Below are 15,032 nucleotides of genomic sequence, written 5' to 3' on the forward strand. Positions count from 1 at the left end.
ATAAATTTATTAAAGGTAATTTATGTTGCATTTAAAATTGACTTCATATTGAGTAAATATATATAAAAAATAATAATTTAGATTGTTTATCACACTTATTCCATACAGGCTCATACAATTTTCAACAATTTATAAAAATTAGTGGCTTCTGGATTTGAAAGCTTATATGCTACCACGAGACTAGAAACTCTATCATTAGAGTATTCATCACCAACTCCTATTGCATTAAGAACTAAATTTCTACATGAATTTTCTAATGAAACATCATTAACAACATGACCGATCCCAACCAATAAAGATCTAGGCAATATTGGTTCTATGGCACAAGAATCCTAGTGTACAATCTAATTTTCATAACTAAGTAAAAAAGCTTTTGTCAATTGGTGCTTAAAGATATTATCTTCTTTTAAGAATCTTTTATTTTTGCACCTCATATAAAGACATCTATTTTTTTTCCTGATATATTTTTTATCAATTAGAAATATAAAATTGATAAATCTTCTAACATCTATAATGTATTCAGGATGAAGACAATCATTTATAAGATGATGACACATCCATGATAAATTGTCTATATTAATCTAATTAACATGACAACACTATCAAACATTTTAGAATGTTATGTAATTTAATATTTTTCTTAATCTAAATGTAAGATGTTATATAATAAATCATCAAAACAACTTCGTTAATTATTAGTTCATATTTTTTTAAAAAGTTATTACACACTTATGTTAACCCCAACTATGTATCATATATACATAAGGCTATGTTTGTTTTACTGGAAAGTGGTTTCCATTAACCCTAACTATGTATCATATATACATAAGGCTGTGGTTATTTATTGAAAAGTGGTTTTTCGAGAAATCATCTTCTAAACTTTTATGTGCTTGTTTGCCATTAGAAAAGTTGGTCAACGGAAAATACTTTTCAGTTAAAAAAAAATTTAGCTTGGTTTTCAATAAAGTGTTTTCCTTTCATCTTTTACTTTTTTATTTTTAGATTTGGTCTCTATTATTTTGGTTATTATTTATTTTATTTGAGATAATTTGTGAAATTATATATTTTTTTCAATTTTATTCTCATTCAACATTTTAATTTGTAAGATTTGTTCCTTATTATTTGAATAAACTTGAGAAAAATAAAATATTAATAAGTTATTTTCCAGCTCATTTTGTATGATATAATCAAACACTAAAAAGTGTTTTCCAACTTATTTTTTATTACAATACCAAACATGAAAAAATAATTTATTTTTTTGAAAATTCCACTTAAAAAACTAATTTTCAGCGAACAAAAAATTATACCAAACATGAAAAAATAATTTATTTTTTTGAAAATTCACTTAAAAAAACTAATTTTCAGCGAACAAAAAATCTTTTTTCCACCAACAATATATAATACTCCTAAGTAACCAGGTAGATTTAATAACAAAAACTTATGAATTAACAATACTTCAAAGCTTCGTTCCAAACTTACCTGGAAAATAATTTTATTGAGTAGAACAAATACTCGAAATGCTAAATGAATACAGAAGCTTGGAAATGAAAAAAATAATAGCAATTCAATTTACTTAAGGCAGTTTTAATGGGATTTGCTTCAAATAAGACAAGTGAAAAGAAAAGAAAAAAACATGTTAAAGTAAAAAAAAAAATGCTAACACAACGAAGAAAAAACTACTGGTTAACTAAAGAGAATAATTCTCAATTTGAAGACGAAGCTGGTAGCACACAACATAAAATAAAACGGTGTACTTGGCTACAAACTCTAAACACTAGATGAAAAACAACAAAATCTTAAAATACCATAACCACCATACACTGCTTCTCATATCCAGCCACCAGATAAAGGCCCAAGGGATGCTTACACAAAACCTGCTTAAAGTGATGGATAATACTACTTCTCTTTCAGTACATGGCAAATCCAAATGCAGGAGAGATAAGCATGGAGCATCATACAAAATTTTGTTGTTTGAACAGTTGCGTGGTTTCAAACATTTAAATATGAAACTAGACCAGCAAAGTTTCTATCCAGGAAGATGTTATGAACCACTCTCCATCAGAATATCAAGCAGTTTCACAAGAGATATGCGCCTGTCCTGGCTATCACCTTGTCAATTGCTGTTGATTAATCAACACCCTGACAGTTCAATCCCAGCTAAATAAATGAATAATCAAGCTCAGGGGTTTGTAGTTTAGCATCAACCAAAAATCAAGCTTCAAGTTAAAACATTACAGCAGCGGAAAACAGAAAAGCCAGGGGAGGAGGGTGGGGCGACAAACCATTTGTTCATACTACACAATTTTGCCATAAATAAAACTTTCAAAGCAGGATACCTAACGCCCTCTCTCAAATCCAATACGAGTTCTACCAGAGCCTCCATCATGGCCATCTCGCATTGAAGATCCTGCACTAGCTCTCATTGTGCCACCAGTACCAACTTTGTCTGTCGGTTTCTTACCCTTCTTTACTTCAGTCAAGAACTGATCCAGACCAAATGGATCAGCTTCTTCTTCATCCTTCTCAAACTCAACTGGCCTGTCACGTGGACCGGTCCTCTGTGAAGTACCAGCAAATTCCTTGTCAGGTTTGAATCGTTCTGTCTTCATTATCTTATCTAATTGCTCATCTGCGCCTCCATACATTTCAGCATCAACATCTTTCTTCGGCCGGTATAGAGTTGAAAGTGTGGGCTGAGCCGTGAAAAGGCCTTTATCATACACACTGTATTGATCATCAGCAGCAAAACCAGAATCCATTCCTTTCTCTTGGTTGAACAACCTTTGATCATATGCAACTTCTCCCCCTTTCCCAGCTCCAGTAGAGGCCATACCAAGAGCAACCTTCTCACTGATGTCACGATCTCTATCTCTTGTGATCTTGCTCTTCTTACCCATTGCAGCATCTTTTGCTTCCAGTCTTCTTTCTCTCTCCCTTTCTCGACGGCGCTCCTCTCGAATTTTCTCACGCCGCAGCCTCTCTTCCCTCTCTTCCCTTGTCTCCTTTGGGGCATCCCTCTCCCTTTCCTTCACGTGTTCATAATCCCCTCTCATGTCAACATCATCCATTGCACCCCTCTCTAATGGAACTGGAGCAGAAGGTGGGGGTGCTGCACCGGTTCTCTCAGAACGTGCTTTCTGAGCTAATGCCCGCAACTCCTGCTCTTTCCTTTCCTTCTCCTTCATCATCATCTCCTTTTGAACCTTGGATCTCATAGCAACAGCTTCTCTAGCCTTTTGCTCAGCAACATAAAGGGCTTCTGACAGCTTAGCAAAATTATCATTAATTTGAACATCCTGCAAACCTCTTCCATCAGCAGCCAGACGCTTATCAAGAGGAATTGTGTAACCCTTAGGATTTTTCCAATTCGAGATACAAGGTGGGATTTTCCAATCCTGCTGATCTTTCACAGTCACAGGTCGAGGTGGCGAGTGCATAACTGGCACAGGTGGTGATCCCGAAGCCTTAGGAACCCTCTTATGCTTGAACTTAGGTGGCTCAAGTGGGTCCACAGGCATCTCCACCATTCTAATAATCCTCTCTTTTGCACCCGAGTTAAACGCTGCCGACTGCTGCGAAGGCTTGTACTTTATATACTTGGAATCCGAAGACTGTTTGGGCACGTTCTTCGGCTGCGCTGCACTCAATCTGACATTCACAATCTTTTCAAGCGCAGCTTTAGTTTCCAGCGTAGTGTCCTCGATCTCTTTCTGCAATTCCTCATCCCCATCCCCATCGCCATCCTCATCTCCCTCTTCCTCACTCCTCAAAATCTTCGGAATCAAATCCTTATGCTGAGAATACACAATCTTCTTAGCATTCTCATTCTGTCTCACAATAGCGTCATACGCAACATTCCCATGAGCATCAACAGTCAAAGCCAAAATCTTGGACCCAGGTTTCGCAGACTTATTCCTACCCATATCAAGAGGGTACTGCGCAACATGAATCTCTGGAAACGCACCCCCATCTCCAAAATCTTCAACTTTCCTGGGAACAAAACCCTTCCGCTGCAAGTAAAGAGGTACAGGTTTATAATTGATCCCACCACCACCAGCAGATTGTTCAACCTGAGATGAACTAAACCTCTGCTTGAACCACGGATCATTTGAATGATCATAATAAGTTGCGCTGGTTGATTTCACCGGAGGCAGTAATTCCTTTAAAGCCGCCATGATAATTGGAGCTGTAGATTTAAACCCTAACCCTAAATCGAAAAAGAAAAGAGGATTTGGGGATTCGACAACAAAGTTTCTGCGATCTGGACGAGAGACAGAGAGGCGGCTGGTGATAAAAACACCATCAGATAAATAATGTCTGACGGGGAAATATCAGAAATCTAATGGGTCGTTGTTGTTGGGCTGGGCGGTACTACATTTCTCGGGTCAGTGCTCCAGAATAGTGAGGACTCGGATTCTGAAAGCCTGCTAATCAACAAAAACCACGTGGAAGAACACGTAGCTCGTGACCAATCAGAATGGCTGACCAATAAGGACTTACCACTTATTTATTACGAGGACAAAAATGTCAATTGAATGAACAGATTGGACTTGTATTTGTAATTTAAGAATTTTGTAGAGGCACCTTTTGGTAGGAGATGGAATTGTTTGTTTCTGTATTTTGTATTTTTAAAAAGAATTTAAATTTTTTATTAATTTTAAATTAATATATTTTTAATTATTTTAATGTGATGATGATAAAAGTAATTTTTTTTTTAAAATTATTGATATATATTTTAATATAAAAAATTATTTAAAAATAATTATAATCATACTATTAAATAAACTTGCTTTCTTGGTTAAAGTTTATTTGATAATTATTTTTTATTTAAAAATATATTATTTTATTATTAAAAAATATTTTTAATTTTAGTATATTATAACTATGCGAAAATAAAAAAATAAATTATTTTTATAACTTAAAAAAAAAAAAACCCTTCTTACTCGAGTCTTTCCTCACTCACTACCCTGCTCCTCCCAAAGTCGTCTTCTCTTTCTACTGGACGGCCTACAAAACCAAAAAACCCTCTGTTACGAAGACACACGAATATTATCAATGGCGGACGGAGAGAGCTCGAAAGAGGCAACTGCAAGAACGCTGCGGAACGCGTTTGGCAATGTGCTCTCTTTCTTCATCCTCCTCTTGATTGGAGTTCTCGCCTTCTCGATCCGCCTTTTCTCTGTCAGTTCACTCTCTCCCTAAAAACCTCTCTCTAGATCTGATCTTTGTAATTGCCTTCTCTTTTTATGATTTCTGTTTATTATGTGTTTTAGCCGTTTCGTTGCTGCGTAAATGGGGATATAATAAAATAAAATTGATTGTTATTGTTTTAAATTTTAAAATTGGAATTGTTTTGAATGGATGAAAATTCTCTGTCTTTTCCATTTGATTTATGAGAAAGCAGATGAAAAGCGAAGGAAAAAAAATAAGTGTTTTTTGTTTGCCTTAATTTTTTTTTTCCTGGAACTAAACTGAGAAGGTTGGCTTGGCTTAGGTAGGTAAATGTTTGTGATTTTTAAGCATCCGAATCTGTTACTATTGGAATCAGGGCTGATTCGTGTGTTTTGTTGGTAGTTGCATTTTTGTAAACTTGTGGATTGATTTTCAGGTAATAAAGTATGAGAGTGTTATTCACGAATTCGATCCTTATTTCAATTACAGAGTTACTCAGGTTTGATTTCTTTCATTAATATAATGCTTAATGTTCTTTCTTTACACACACACATACACGAATATGTATAGAGAATGAGAAATTTAATTTTTGATGGCTTCAGTTTTTGACAAAGAATGGGATTTATGACTTTTGGAATTGGTTTGATGATCGAACCTGGTAAGCGCAGATAATTCTCATGGTGAAAAGTTGTTGTTGGTTAGCTGTTCGTTTTGCTAGGTTCTTATATGAGAACTTAAATTGATTGTTTTTTGTATATTTCATTAAGGTATCCTCTCGGCCGTGTGATTGGTGGAACTGTTTACCCTGGGTTGACCTTGACAGCAGGCACACTATGGTGGTGAGTACCTCGTAGGTAACCATAAGAAATGTTTTTATTAGTTTCTGGCATAAATTTGCCAAGTTAGTTTTCTGTGCTTGTTGCTGGATGCAGTTTCCATGAATTGTGAACATTTGAAATGTCATGTATTACTGAGTCCTATATATTCTAATTTCTTTGAGTCATTACTATGTGGGTTTCAGGTTATTGAATTCCTTGAACATTCCATTGTCTGTCGAGACCGTTTGTGTATTCACTGCACCAATTTTCTCTGCATTTGCCTCATGGGCAACTTACCTTTTGACCAAGGTTTATATTGTGATCCTATTCACGTCTCTTCTTATGTACATTGGAGTTTGTTTTGCTGATGACATTAAAATGTCTTGTTTTTCAATAGGAAGTTAAGGGTACTGGTGCTGGACTGACAGCAGCTGTTCTTTTGGCCATGGTAAATTATATGACGGGTATTCATAACTTATGTGTTTCCTTGTAATTGTATTTATTTTTTTGAACAGCAGCAATAAGGCATTACTTGTTAATACAAGTTCTTCATCACAATGTTAAAAAAACTATCTCCCCTAGTTTCTAATATTCTGTATGTCTTTCGATTGAACAGTGTTGTATTTTTTTGGTAGTATTCTGGTTAGTAGATGATTGAAGATTATGGTGAAATAGATGTTATTATTTATTATTTGGATGATGCAATGTTTGACAAATTTGAAAGAACAATGTTCAAACTCTAGACATATATTTCAAAATCTGTATAGTTGGCGTGGCCTTCTTTATGAGGTATTCTCTTTGTAAGACTTCTGTACTCTGTTATTGTCCTTCAGAATGTTTAAACATGTGAAAGTCAAAATCTTATCTGCTATGTTATTTGCTCCTGTTCACAGGTTCCATCATATATATCTCGATCTGTGGCTGGTAGCTATGACAATGAAGCTGTCGCCATATTTGCTCTTATCTTCACTTTCTATCTCTATATAAAGGTTAGAACTTTGATGTCAATTAGAAAAAGCAAAATTCCACCTTATTCTTCTTCTCAAAACTGTTATTTTAAGGAGCAATGATATCTAATGCACTGGTTAATAGATTTACTTCATTAATGTGTTTCCCATAGATTGCTTGTTGGTTCTGTGTTTTTTTGTTTTTCACATTTCATTTGTTGCTGATATAGATTTTATATCATGTGCAGACATTGAATACAGGATCCCTCTTTTACGCTACTTTAAATGCCTTGGCATACTTTTACATGGTAGGCTTTGTGATAATGTTTTTTGGCATCTTATTATTCCTTATGATATTTATGTTCATTGTTATATTATTGTCTTTCAGGTCTGCTCATGGGGAGGGTACACCTTTATTATTAATCTAATTCCAATGCATGTGCTATTGTGCATTGTGACTGGTCGCTTTTCTTCCCGACTGTACATTGCATATGCTCCTCTTGTAAGTGCCTATAATGCTCATTAAGTTTGTATTACAGTGAAGGGAAAAATAAAAAAATAATATTTTATCACCGTAATTGAAGATTGCATGCTAATATTGCTTGTCTTTGGACAAGACAAGGAACTGTTTGCATTTTTTTTCTGTGATCATTAATGAAGAATACTTACGATGGAGTTAAGACTCAAGGGTGCATATTAGGATACATATGGGTGAGAGTAGATGTTGGCTGTCAGCCTCACCTTGCTTTTTGGTGTTTACATACTCTTGATAACTAATCTGAACCTTTTCATTAGCAATGATTAAATGATAACTATTTTAACTTACATATATCACCGTAATGCAATGGCATATTTTATTGATTTCCTCTTCCCATGCAACTTGGGGTGTGCTTTTGTGGGGGGCACGTTTCAATACTCGTCTCTTGTTTTACTTATAGGGCACTATGTATGTGAAATTATCTCATCTCTTTTGAAGCACATTGTTAACACATGCAATTTGCTTTTGCTTTAAGGTATTAGTTACAAGCCATACGCTTAGAGGCAATAATTAAGTAGTGTTTGGTTATTGTCTCGAGATAGAAGAGATGTAGATAATGGAGATAGAGGGGACCTGCACCTTCATTTTGAAAGGACATAAATTCACTTCAAAATTGTACCAATGACAAATTTATTTTATATCTCTGTCTTTGTCCCTCCAACCAAACACGTTTATGTCCCTTTTTTCCTAGGACACTAACCAAACATAACCCTAAAAAACAAACCTTTTCTTTTTGTGTTTGGTACCTGTCAATGGGTGAGCAGTTTTTCTTTTTTCCACTTGTTTTTCTTATTTTGACATATTAGCTACAAGTCATGGGCTTGGGAACAATATTCAAAGAATGCATCTTTGTTTTTGCTGTCTATTATCTATCAACGGATGACTAGTTTAACTGATGCATTTTTGTAAAGAAATTTTCCTTGGTTAGACATTGAAGACTTCCAATGGTCATCTCTACACAAATGAAATTTCTTGGTTTTAATTGAAATGGACATTTCAATGCAGGTGGTTTTAGGAACGCTTTTAGCAGCTTTGGTGCCTGTTGTTGGTTTTAATGCAGTTATGACATCAGAACATTTTGCTTCATTTTTGGTGAGTTGTTTTGAAACATAATCCATGCAGACACAACGTTTTTTTAAAATTCATGAATTTGGTTATTTGTTCATCTTGAAGGGGGAAAGCAGCCTTTATACTTGCCTTAGAAATGTTATCTATTGTGAAAAATGAAAAAATGTTGCAGGCAATAATCTTTCTGGATGGCTGTGCCATGCTGTCTCTTTCAAGTTAGAGATCTAGTGGGTTCTGTTACTTTTCTGTGTGAGACTACTATGTAGTAGTGCAAGATTTTATTATATGCTATTGGTATGGAGAGGTCTAGCATGCTTTTAGGGTTTTATCAGTAGGAACATGAAATAAATAAATGTATTAAGATTGAGTCATTTTTATAGATGAGCAATAGAGCCCTTATTGATGCGTACTTTAGATTTCCAGAAAGGTCCCTATACATGAGCAATAGGGCAGTTGTATCTGTGTTTCTTTCTTGATTCATTGTCTTGGTACTAATTTTACTTCTCCAGGTTTTCATTATCATCCATGTGGTGGCTCTTGTGTACCATGTCAAAGAGAATCTCTCTCCAAGAATGTTTAAAGTGGCTGTTACGCTCGTTGTATCTGTGGGCCTGTGAGCTTCCCTCATCATCGTTTTTAATTGAAAGCAGGGGATAATTACACTAGTAGTGCAAAACTTGACAACTTTTCTCATTCAAGTGCATAGACTTTAATTTTTTTTGGTTTGAGCTTCTGATTAAGTACTTTTGTCTATCTAATGTCCATTGTTCTGCAATTTGATGATGTGTCCTTTGACCTCAGCCCATCTTGGTACACAAACTTTCACTTTATTTCAATCAAATACGTAGACTTTAATCCCCTTTGTTTTGGTGCATAAACTTTTTTGATTGTGCCATTTATGTACTTTCATCAATTTCTCATTTTCTGGTATGTTTTTTTTCCTTGGTAAAAGTAGCCTCCAAATTGATATTATGTTTAATGAGTGAAATATTTTGAATTTAAATAGATCCTTTTAAGAAGAACAGACTTTTGATTGATGGTAAGCTATCTAAGTTCTACACTAAGGTTAAAAACTATTTTATGATTAATCAGAAGTAATAAATAAATTATTAATACAATTTAAAATATTTATCATTTTAATAAAAAAATGGAAAATCATATGATTGAAAAATAAATAGGAAAAATCAATAGATTTTTTGTAGCAGTAGTCAATAGGAAAGTTGGTGTACCAAAATGAAGAAGAATATAGTTCATGGATGTTTGGATACATATTGAATCAATATTTCCTAATATTTTATGTGTTATGATTGAACATGAGACTAATTTCCATACTTAAATACCGTGTATTCAACAGGGTAGTGTGCTGTGCTATGATAGCTGTTCTAATAGCACTGGTAGCTTCTAGCCCAACAAAGGGATGGAGCGGACGAAGTTTGAGCTTGCTTGATCCGTAAGTATCTAGAATTACCTCTGAATCGATGCAATCCTATGGACTCTAAAGGTTTTATTCAAAGATAGAACTTGGGTTGGTGCAATCTGATCTTAACCTACCTGAACTTTTAGATTTGAGTTCTTTGGTCCTTTAGTGGGCTTCATGTAGCCTGTTTCAAATGAACAGACCTCCATATCTCCCCCGGTCATCCTCTTCCTGTGACACATAAGCAATCCCTTTGACATGCTATCCCAGTTGTATTTATTAATTAGTCCATGTTCATGCCCTTGCATGAAGACATTTATTCAGCTGTTTGTTTTAGTGACTGATATTCCCAAAAGTTTTTTGTGACACTCATTCTGACCCATTTTTATTTCCATTGCATTATGACAGAACTTATGCAAGCAAGTATATACCAATCATTGCTAGTGTCAGTGAACATCAACCCCCTACTTGGCCATCTTACTTCATGGACATTAATGTTTTGGCTTTCTTGGTTCCAGCTGGGATTATTGTAAGTTACATGTTTTAAATGCAACTTAGCTTTTCTTTAACCTATCACTTCACTGATGTATCTCATTGTGGTCTTTCTTTTTTGGCAGGCATGCTTTTTGCCTTTATCAGATGCAAGCTCCTTTGTTGTGCTTTATATTGTAACATCTGTATATTTTTCTGGTGTCATGGTGAGAAGAATCTTGGGACAATTAATTTCTTCGATTTTCTGTTTTGCCTCTGCTCATTAGTTCCCGTGCTCATTGTGTTTTCCTCATACCATAGGTGCGTCTTATGCTCGTGCTTGCTCCAGCAGCATGCATCATGTCTGGGATCGCCCTTTCTGAAGCTTTTAATGTCTTAACACGATCAATCAAGTTTCAGCTACCTGGATCATCAGGGACTTCCCAGGTTGATTTAAGCATGCTTGCTTTCCTCTACTGTTGGCTTATGCTCGCTCAATTATTTGTAAAGTCAACTTCCTGACTAAGGTTTTGTTGATTCTTTCGATGATTAAGTCAAGGGATACCAGTCTGAATACTGATGGAGAACAAAATGACATAGCCAAGACTGAGAAAATGGATGAGACAGTAAAAGAACGACCATCAAAAAAGAACAGGAAGAAAGAAAAAGAGCCTGTGGAGAAAGCCTCTATAAGGTCCCGGATTGAAAGGAGACTTCTTGTTTTACCTTTGGAGTCATCTGTCATTGCTATTATCTTGCTCGTGTTGCTTGGCGCTTTCTATGTGGTACATAGACTCTCCTTTTCTTTTTCCCTATATTGTGAGATTGCACATGCTTGCTCATGTTTTGGTATTTTCTATGCCACTTCTCCATGTTGTGCATGGTAGTTTTTTTTGCCCCTATGTCCTTCTGACCATAACAGTTGCTGTTTGGGATGAGCAGCCGATATGGTTATAAACACAAGATTTCCTCTTATACAAACCCATAGAGAGGAAGACAGAGGTCTTATGTAGCTGAATAAACTGTCTGCAGTAGCCTTTTCAACCATTTCTTGCAGGCTCTTAAAACTGAACTGGCAGCCATGGTTGAAATGTTGATACAAATGAAATAAAAAATAAAAAAAAATCACATTTAGCATGTCACACAGGTATAGGATTTTGTTAGTTAATTTGGAGCTTAGTAATGTAAATGCTGCCTTGAGAAATTGCATTGGCTATAGCAAAATGAAGTTGCTTAGAATGAACTCACTTCACCATAAACTACGTCATACTTTCATGGTGAAGAAGGTTAGTGCTTGCAAGGTGGAAGCTGCTCTTAATGTTCATGCTTAGCTTGCAACCACTACTAGCACCTTGGAAGAAAGTTCACAAGCAGGAAGGTGGAAACTTGTAATGTAAATAATTATTTTGTAATCCTTTCTGGATAGAGGAGGATGTGTTTTGAATTAATTAGAAGTTGTATTTTGGAAACAACTTAGACAAAGTGGAACCTAATGCTCAAAATAATGAACTGAATACTCTCTCCAACCCTGTTCTCGTTCCTCTTCAAGTGACAGTCTGAGGTTTTGATCTGATCATATGAACTAAGCATAATGACATTCCATAGGAATTTGCAACTCAAAGGTTATGCCTGTAATTATCATTTTGTTTTATCTGGTGGAGACAAATTTGTTTCCTCTTATTTATTACCCGTTATTGCTTAAATTTTGAAGGATTATATCTGATTACAACTTACCTTCATCTTTGTAGGTTCATTGTGTCTGGGCAGCAGCTGAAGCTTATTCGGCACCTTCTATTGTTTTAACAACTTATTCACGAGATGGTGGGCTTCATGTTTTTGATGATTTCAGAGAGGCTTATGCATGGCTAAGCCACAATACTGAGGTGGATGATAAAGTAAGTTTTTACCATGCTACCATCTTCTTGTGCCCATTTGATGATCATGGATTCTGCAACATGTTTAATAATCATGTTCCAAGTTTATGGTAAGTGGTAGGACATCTAAAAGCTTCCTAGCATTATGTTTTTGTTTTATATCAAAATATTGAAATATTTTATTTGAAATGCCTGGAAATCATATTTATGGGCTTGTAAGAGAAACTACAGGATAACCTCAATAAATTACCTCTCAATAAATTAATAACTTTGATAAAACAATATTTTTGTTCAGTCTTGACTTAAATTTGAAGTGTAAATAATATCTGCATTAAATAAGAAATTTCCATGGTCCCAAGGGTATTAGTTTATAGAGTCTTATCTGTGTTAAGTGGATAGACTGACTTTTTATATTCTCCAGGTCTTATAAAATGACAGCAGTCTATTAGAAATCAGGCTTCAGATATCTTCGTTATAGTAATGTTATAATCTATGACCTCTAGTTAACTGGAAAGGTAAAACCAAAGCTCTATGTACAGTGGTATTGGTTTTATGTGCCAAAGCCACCCCTAGAAGTTTAACCATGAAAGGCTCAAACAGATTACAGAATTTGACGATCAGTATTGTGTTAATGTTTGGATTGAGCAAGTAGAACTATCATGCCTTTATTTAGAAAACATAAAAATGTAAAAAAGGAAAATGAGTATAATTTGCTTGACAATTAAACTGGTGCATAAAATCTCATTGAGATGATACTATGATAAGCTTGAAAATGAATATACAACAGCATGTCATAGTGCTGCTGCTTGGTGGAAGAAGCTTTGTCTGTGATATATTGGCTCAATATCCCCTTAATTAGTTGCATTCGTACCTGTACTTTTGTAGCATGAAATGTTATTTAACAGTTTGTAGCCTATTTAGGAGCTGTTTCCTTTTGTTTACTTTTAACTTCCTAATTTGGTTGCTTTCGCCAAATGATAGATGAATCGACTTTTAATTTATGCAGGTTGCATCATGGTGGGACTATGGTTATCAAACAACTGCAATGGCTAACCGCACTGTTATTGTTGACAATAACACCTGGAATAACACGCACATTGCAACTGTTGGTACTGCTATGTCTTCTCCTGAGAAGGCAGCCTGGGAAATCTTTAGCTCCTTGGATGTAAAATATGTTCTAGTTGTCTTTGGAGGTTTGTTACCTTCCTTCTTTACATGCTTAGATCTGTATGTGTCCAGATCAGTCTTCACTTGAAATAAATATATTGTTCTGATGGATCGCTTAACTGATCAGGTCTTGTTGGCTACCCCAGTGATGACATTAATAAGTTCCTGTGGATGGTTCGTATAGGAGGGGGGGTGTTCCCTCATATCAAAGAACCTGATTATTTAGTGAGTACTTATATGAGTTGCACATGACTGACATTCTGTTCCTTTGGATTCGTCCTAGTAAAAAAATGTTACTTGTTTAATAAATAATAGATATTTGTGCATCATGGTTAAAACTGGTAGATGCTTATTCTTATTGACTTTTCTTTCCTTTCCTTCTGTCCAAAGAGAGATGGTCAATACCGGATCGATTCTCAGGCCACTCCAACCATGTTAAATTGTCTCATGTACAAGCTATCATATTACAGGTCTGATTTTGCTCTCACCCTAACTATTTAAATGTGAAGTATATATTTGTTTCTGAAGTTACGACATTTATTTGTGTTTTGTTACAGGTTTGTGGAAACTGATGGTAAAGCCTTCGACAGAGTTAGGCAGACAGAAATTGGGAAGAAGTACTTCAAACTTACCCATTTCGAGGAGGTACAGTAATATTGATTTGCACATGGTTAAAACTCAAGTGAAATAATGCATGTGAACAACGCAATTTCCTATGCTGTGCGGCTACCTAAGGCTTTGCATGGGAAAATGCTAAAGTTATTTTTGGGAAAATGACTAGTAGTAGAGGATGACAGTATTCTTTTAAAACTTTGTTTTTCTTGATCAGAATTTGGGTTCTTGTCAATTTAGGTATTCACAACTCACCATTGGATGGTTCGCATTTACAAATTGAAACCTCCAAAGAACAGGATTCGAGGGAAGACCAAAAAATCAAAATTGGTGAGCATGATGGATTGATGTTTGCTGGTACGTGGCTTGAGATTGAAACCTAGTTTCCTACTCTAACTGCGTTCTACTTGTTCCCATTGCAGAAAGCAAGCTCAACTTCCAGCTCAAAAAGAAGCGGAACAGGGAAGAGAAACCCATGGCACTAGTGAAATAAATTATAGGCTAATGTGCTCATATGTCTGTAATTCATATAAATGACAATCAAGAAGCTTTTGAGAGGGATCTTGCAGGCATATTTGATCATTAGCACAGTAAAAAGCAAACCAGTAGAAGGATTTTGCAGTCTCCACGTATGATCTTGTATTGGTCCTAACATCATGATGTCTTGCACAGGACTAATCAATTTTGAATCCATTAGATCTGTACTGAGCATGTTGATGCACACAGGACTAATCAATTTTGGATTAATACCATTAGATCTGTACTGAGCATGTTGATGCTATATGATGAATGACATGTCTCGTATACGTGAGATAATTCATTTGACAGTTTTCTTTGTCAACGAAGCTTTCTGGCTTCTGGGTTTTTTTTTTTTTTTTTTTTAATATGCCTGGTAGGCGAAGTGCAGCCCGAGATGGAGAACAAGATAGAGGATACTTGTTTGGAATT

General features: G+C 35.3%; 2 protein-coding genes across 3 annotated transcripts; one reads left to right on the forward strand and one right to left on the reverse strand.

Moving 5' to 3' along the window:
• Positions 1 to 1,779: 1,779 nt before the first annotated feature.
• Positions 1,780 to 4,341, reverse strand: LOC105142413 (SNW/SKI-interacting protein-like). Its single transcript, XM_011050026.1, has one exon. It carries the CDS (start codon positions 4,173 to 4,175, stop codon positions 2,337 to 2,339), a length of 1,839 nt encoding a protein of 612 aa, XP_011048328.1. The 5' UTR covers positions 4,176 to 4,341; the 3' UTR covers positions 1,780 to 2,336.
• Positions 4,342 to 4,931: 590 nt separating this feature from the next.
• On the forward strand, positions 4,932 to 14,712 carry STT3A (staurosporin and temperature sensitive 3-like A). Of its 2 annotated transcripts, none has more exons than XM_011050027.1 (23): positions 4,932 to 5,181; positions 5,609 to 5,671; positions 5,775 to 5,830; positions 5,940 to 6,011; positions 6,194 to 6,299; positions 6,388 to 6,438; positions 6,884 to 6,979; positions 7,186 to 7,245; positions 7,326 to 7,439; positions 8,481 to 8,567; positions 9,053 to 9,156; positions 9,898 to 9,993; positions 10,369 to 10,489; positions 10,578 to 10,658; positions 10,753 to 10,884; positions 10,986 to 11,216; positions 12,180 to 12,326; positions 13,312 to 13,498; positions 13,600 to 13,697; positions 13,863 to 13,942; positions 14,030 to 14,117; positions 14,325 to 14,414; positions 14,507 to 14,712. In XM_011050027.1, exons 1-23 carry the CDS (start codon positions 5,056 to 5,058, stop codon positions 14,567 to 14,569), a joined length of 2,349 nt encoding a protein of 782 aa, XP_011048329.1. In that variant the 5' UTR covers positions 4,932 to 5,055; the 3' UTR covers positions 14,570 to 14,712. The 2 variants fall into 2 exon arrangements, with proteins under 2 accessions (XP_011048329.1, XP_011048330.1); XM_011050028.1 differs by having other exon boundaries at positions 10,753 to 10,878; positions 14,504 to 14,712.
• Positions 14,713 to 15,032: the final 320 nt, after the last annotated feature.

The sequence above is a fragment of the Populus euphratica genome, unplaced genomic scaffold, assembly GCF_000495115.2.
Source record: "Populus euphratica unplaced genomic scaffold, PopEup_1.0 scaffold189.1, whole genome shotgun sequence".
Classification (NCBI taxonomy): Eukaryota; Viridiplantae; Streptophyta; class Magnoliopsida; order Malpighiales; family Salicaceae; genus Populus; species Populus euphratica.

Bases quoted from the DNA above. Each gene is read 5' to 3' on its own strand.
- LOC105142413 (XM_011050026.1), bottom strand. From the start codon at position 4,175: ATGGCGGCTTTAAAGGAATTACTGCCTCCGGTGAAATCAACCAGCGCA.
- STT3A (XM_011050027.1), top strand. From the start codon at position 5,056: ATGGCGGACGGAGAGAGCTCGAAAGAGGCAACTGCAAGAACGCTGCGG. The intron at 7,440-8,480 runs GTAAGTGCCTAT...ATTTCAATGCAG, and splicing joins ACATTGCATATGCTCCTCTT to GTGGTTTTAGGAACGCTTTT. The intron at 9,157-9,897 runs GTGAGCTTCCCT...TGTATTCAACAG, and splicing joins CTCGTTGTATCTGTGGGCCT to GGTAGTGTGCTGTGCTATGA.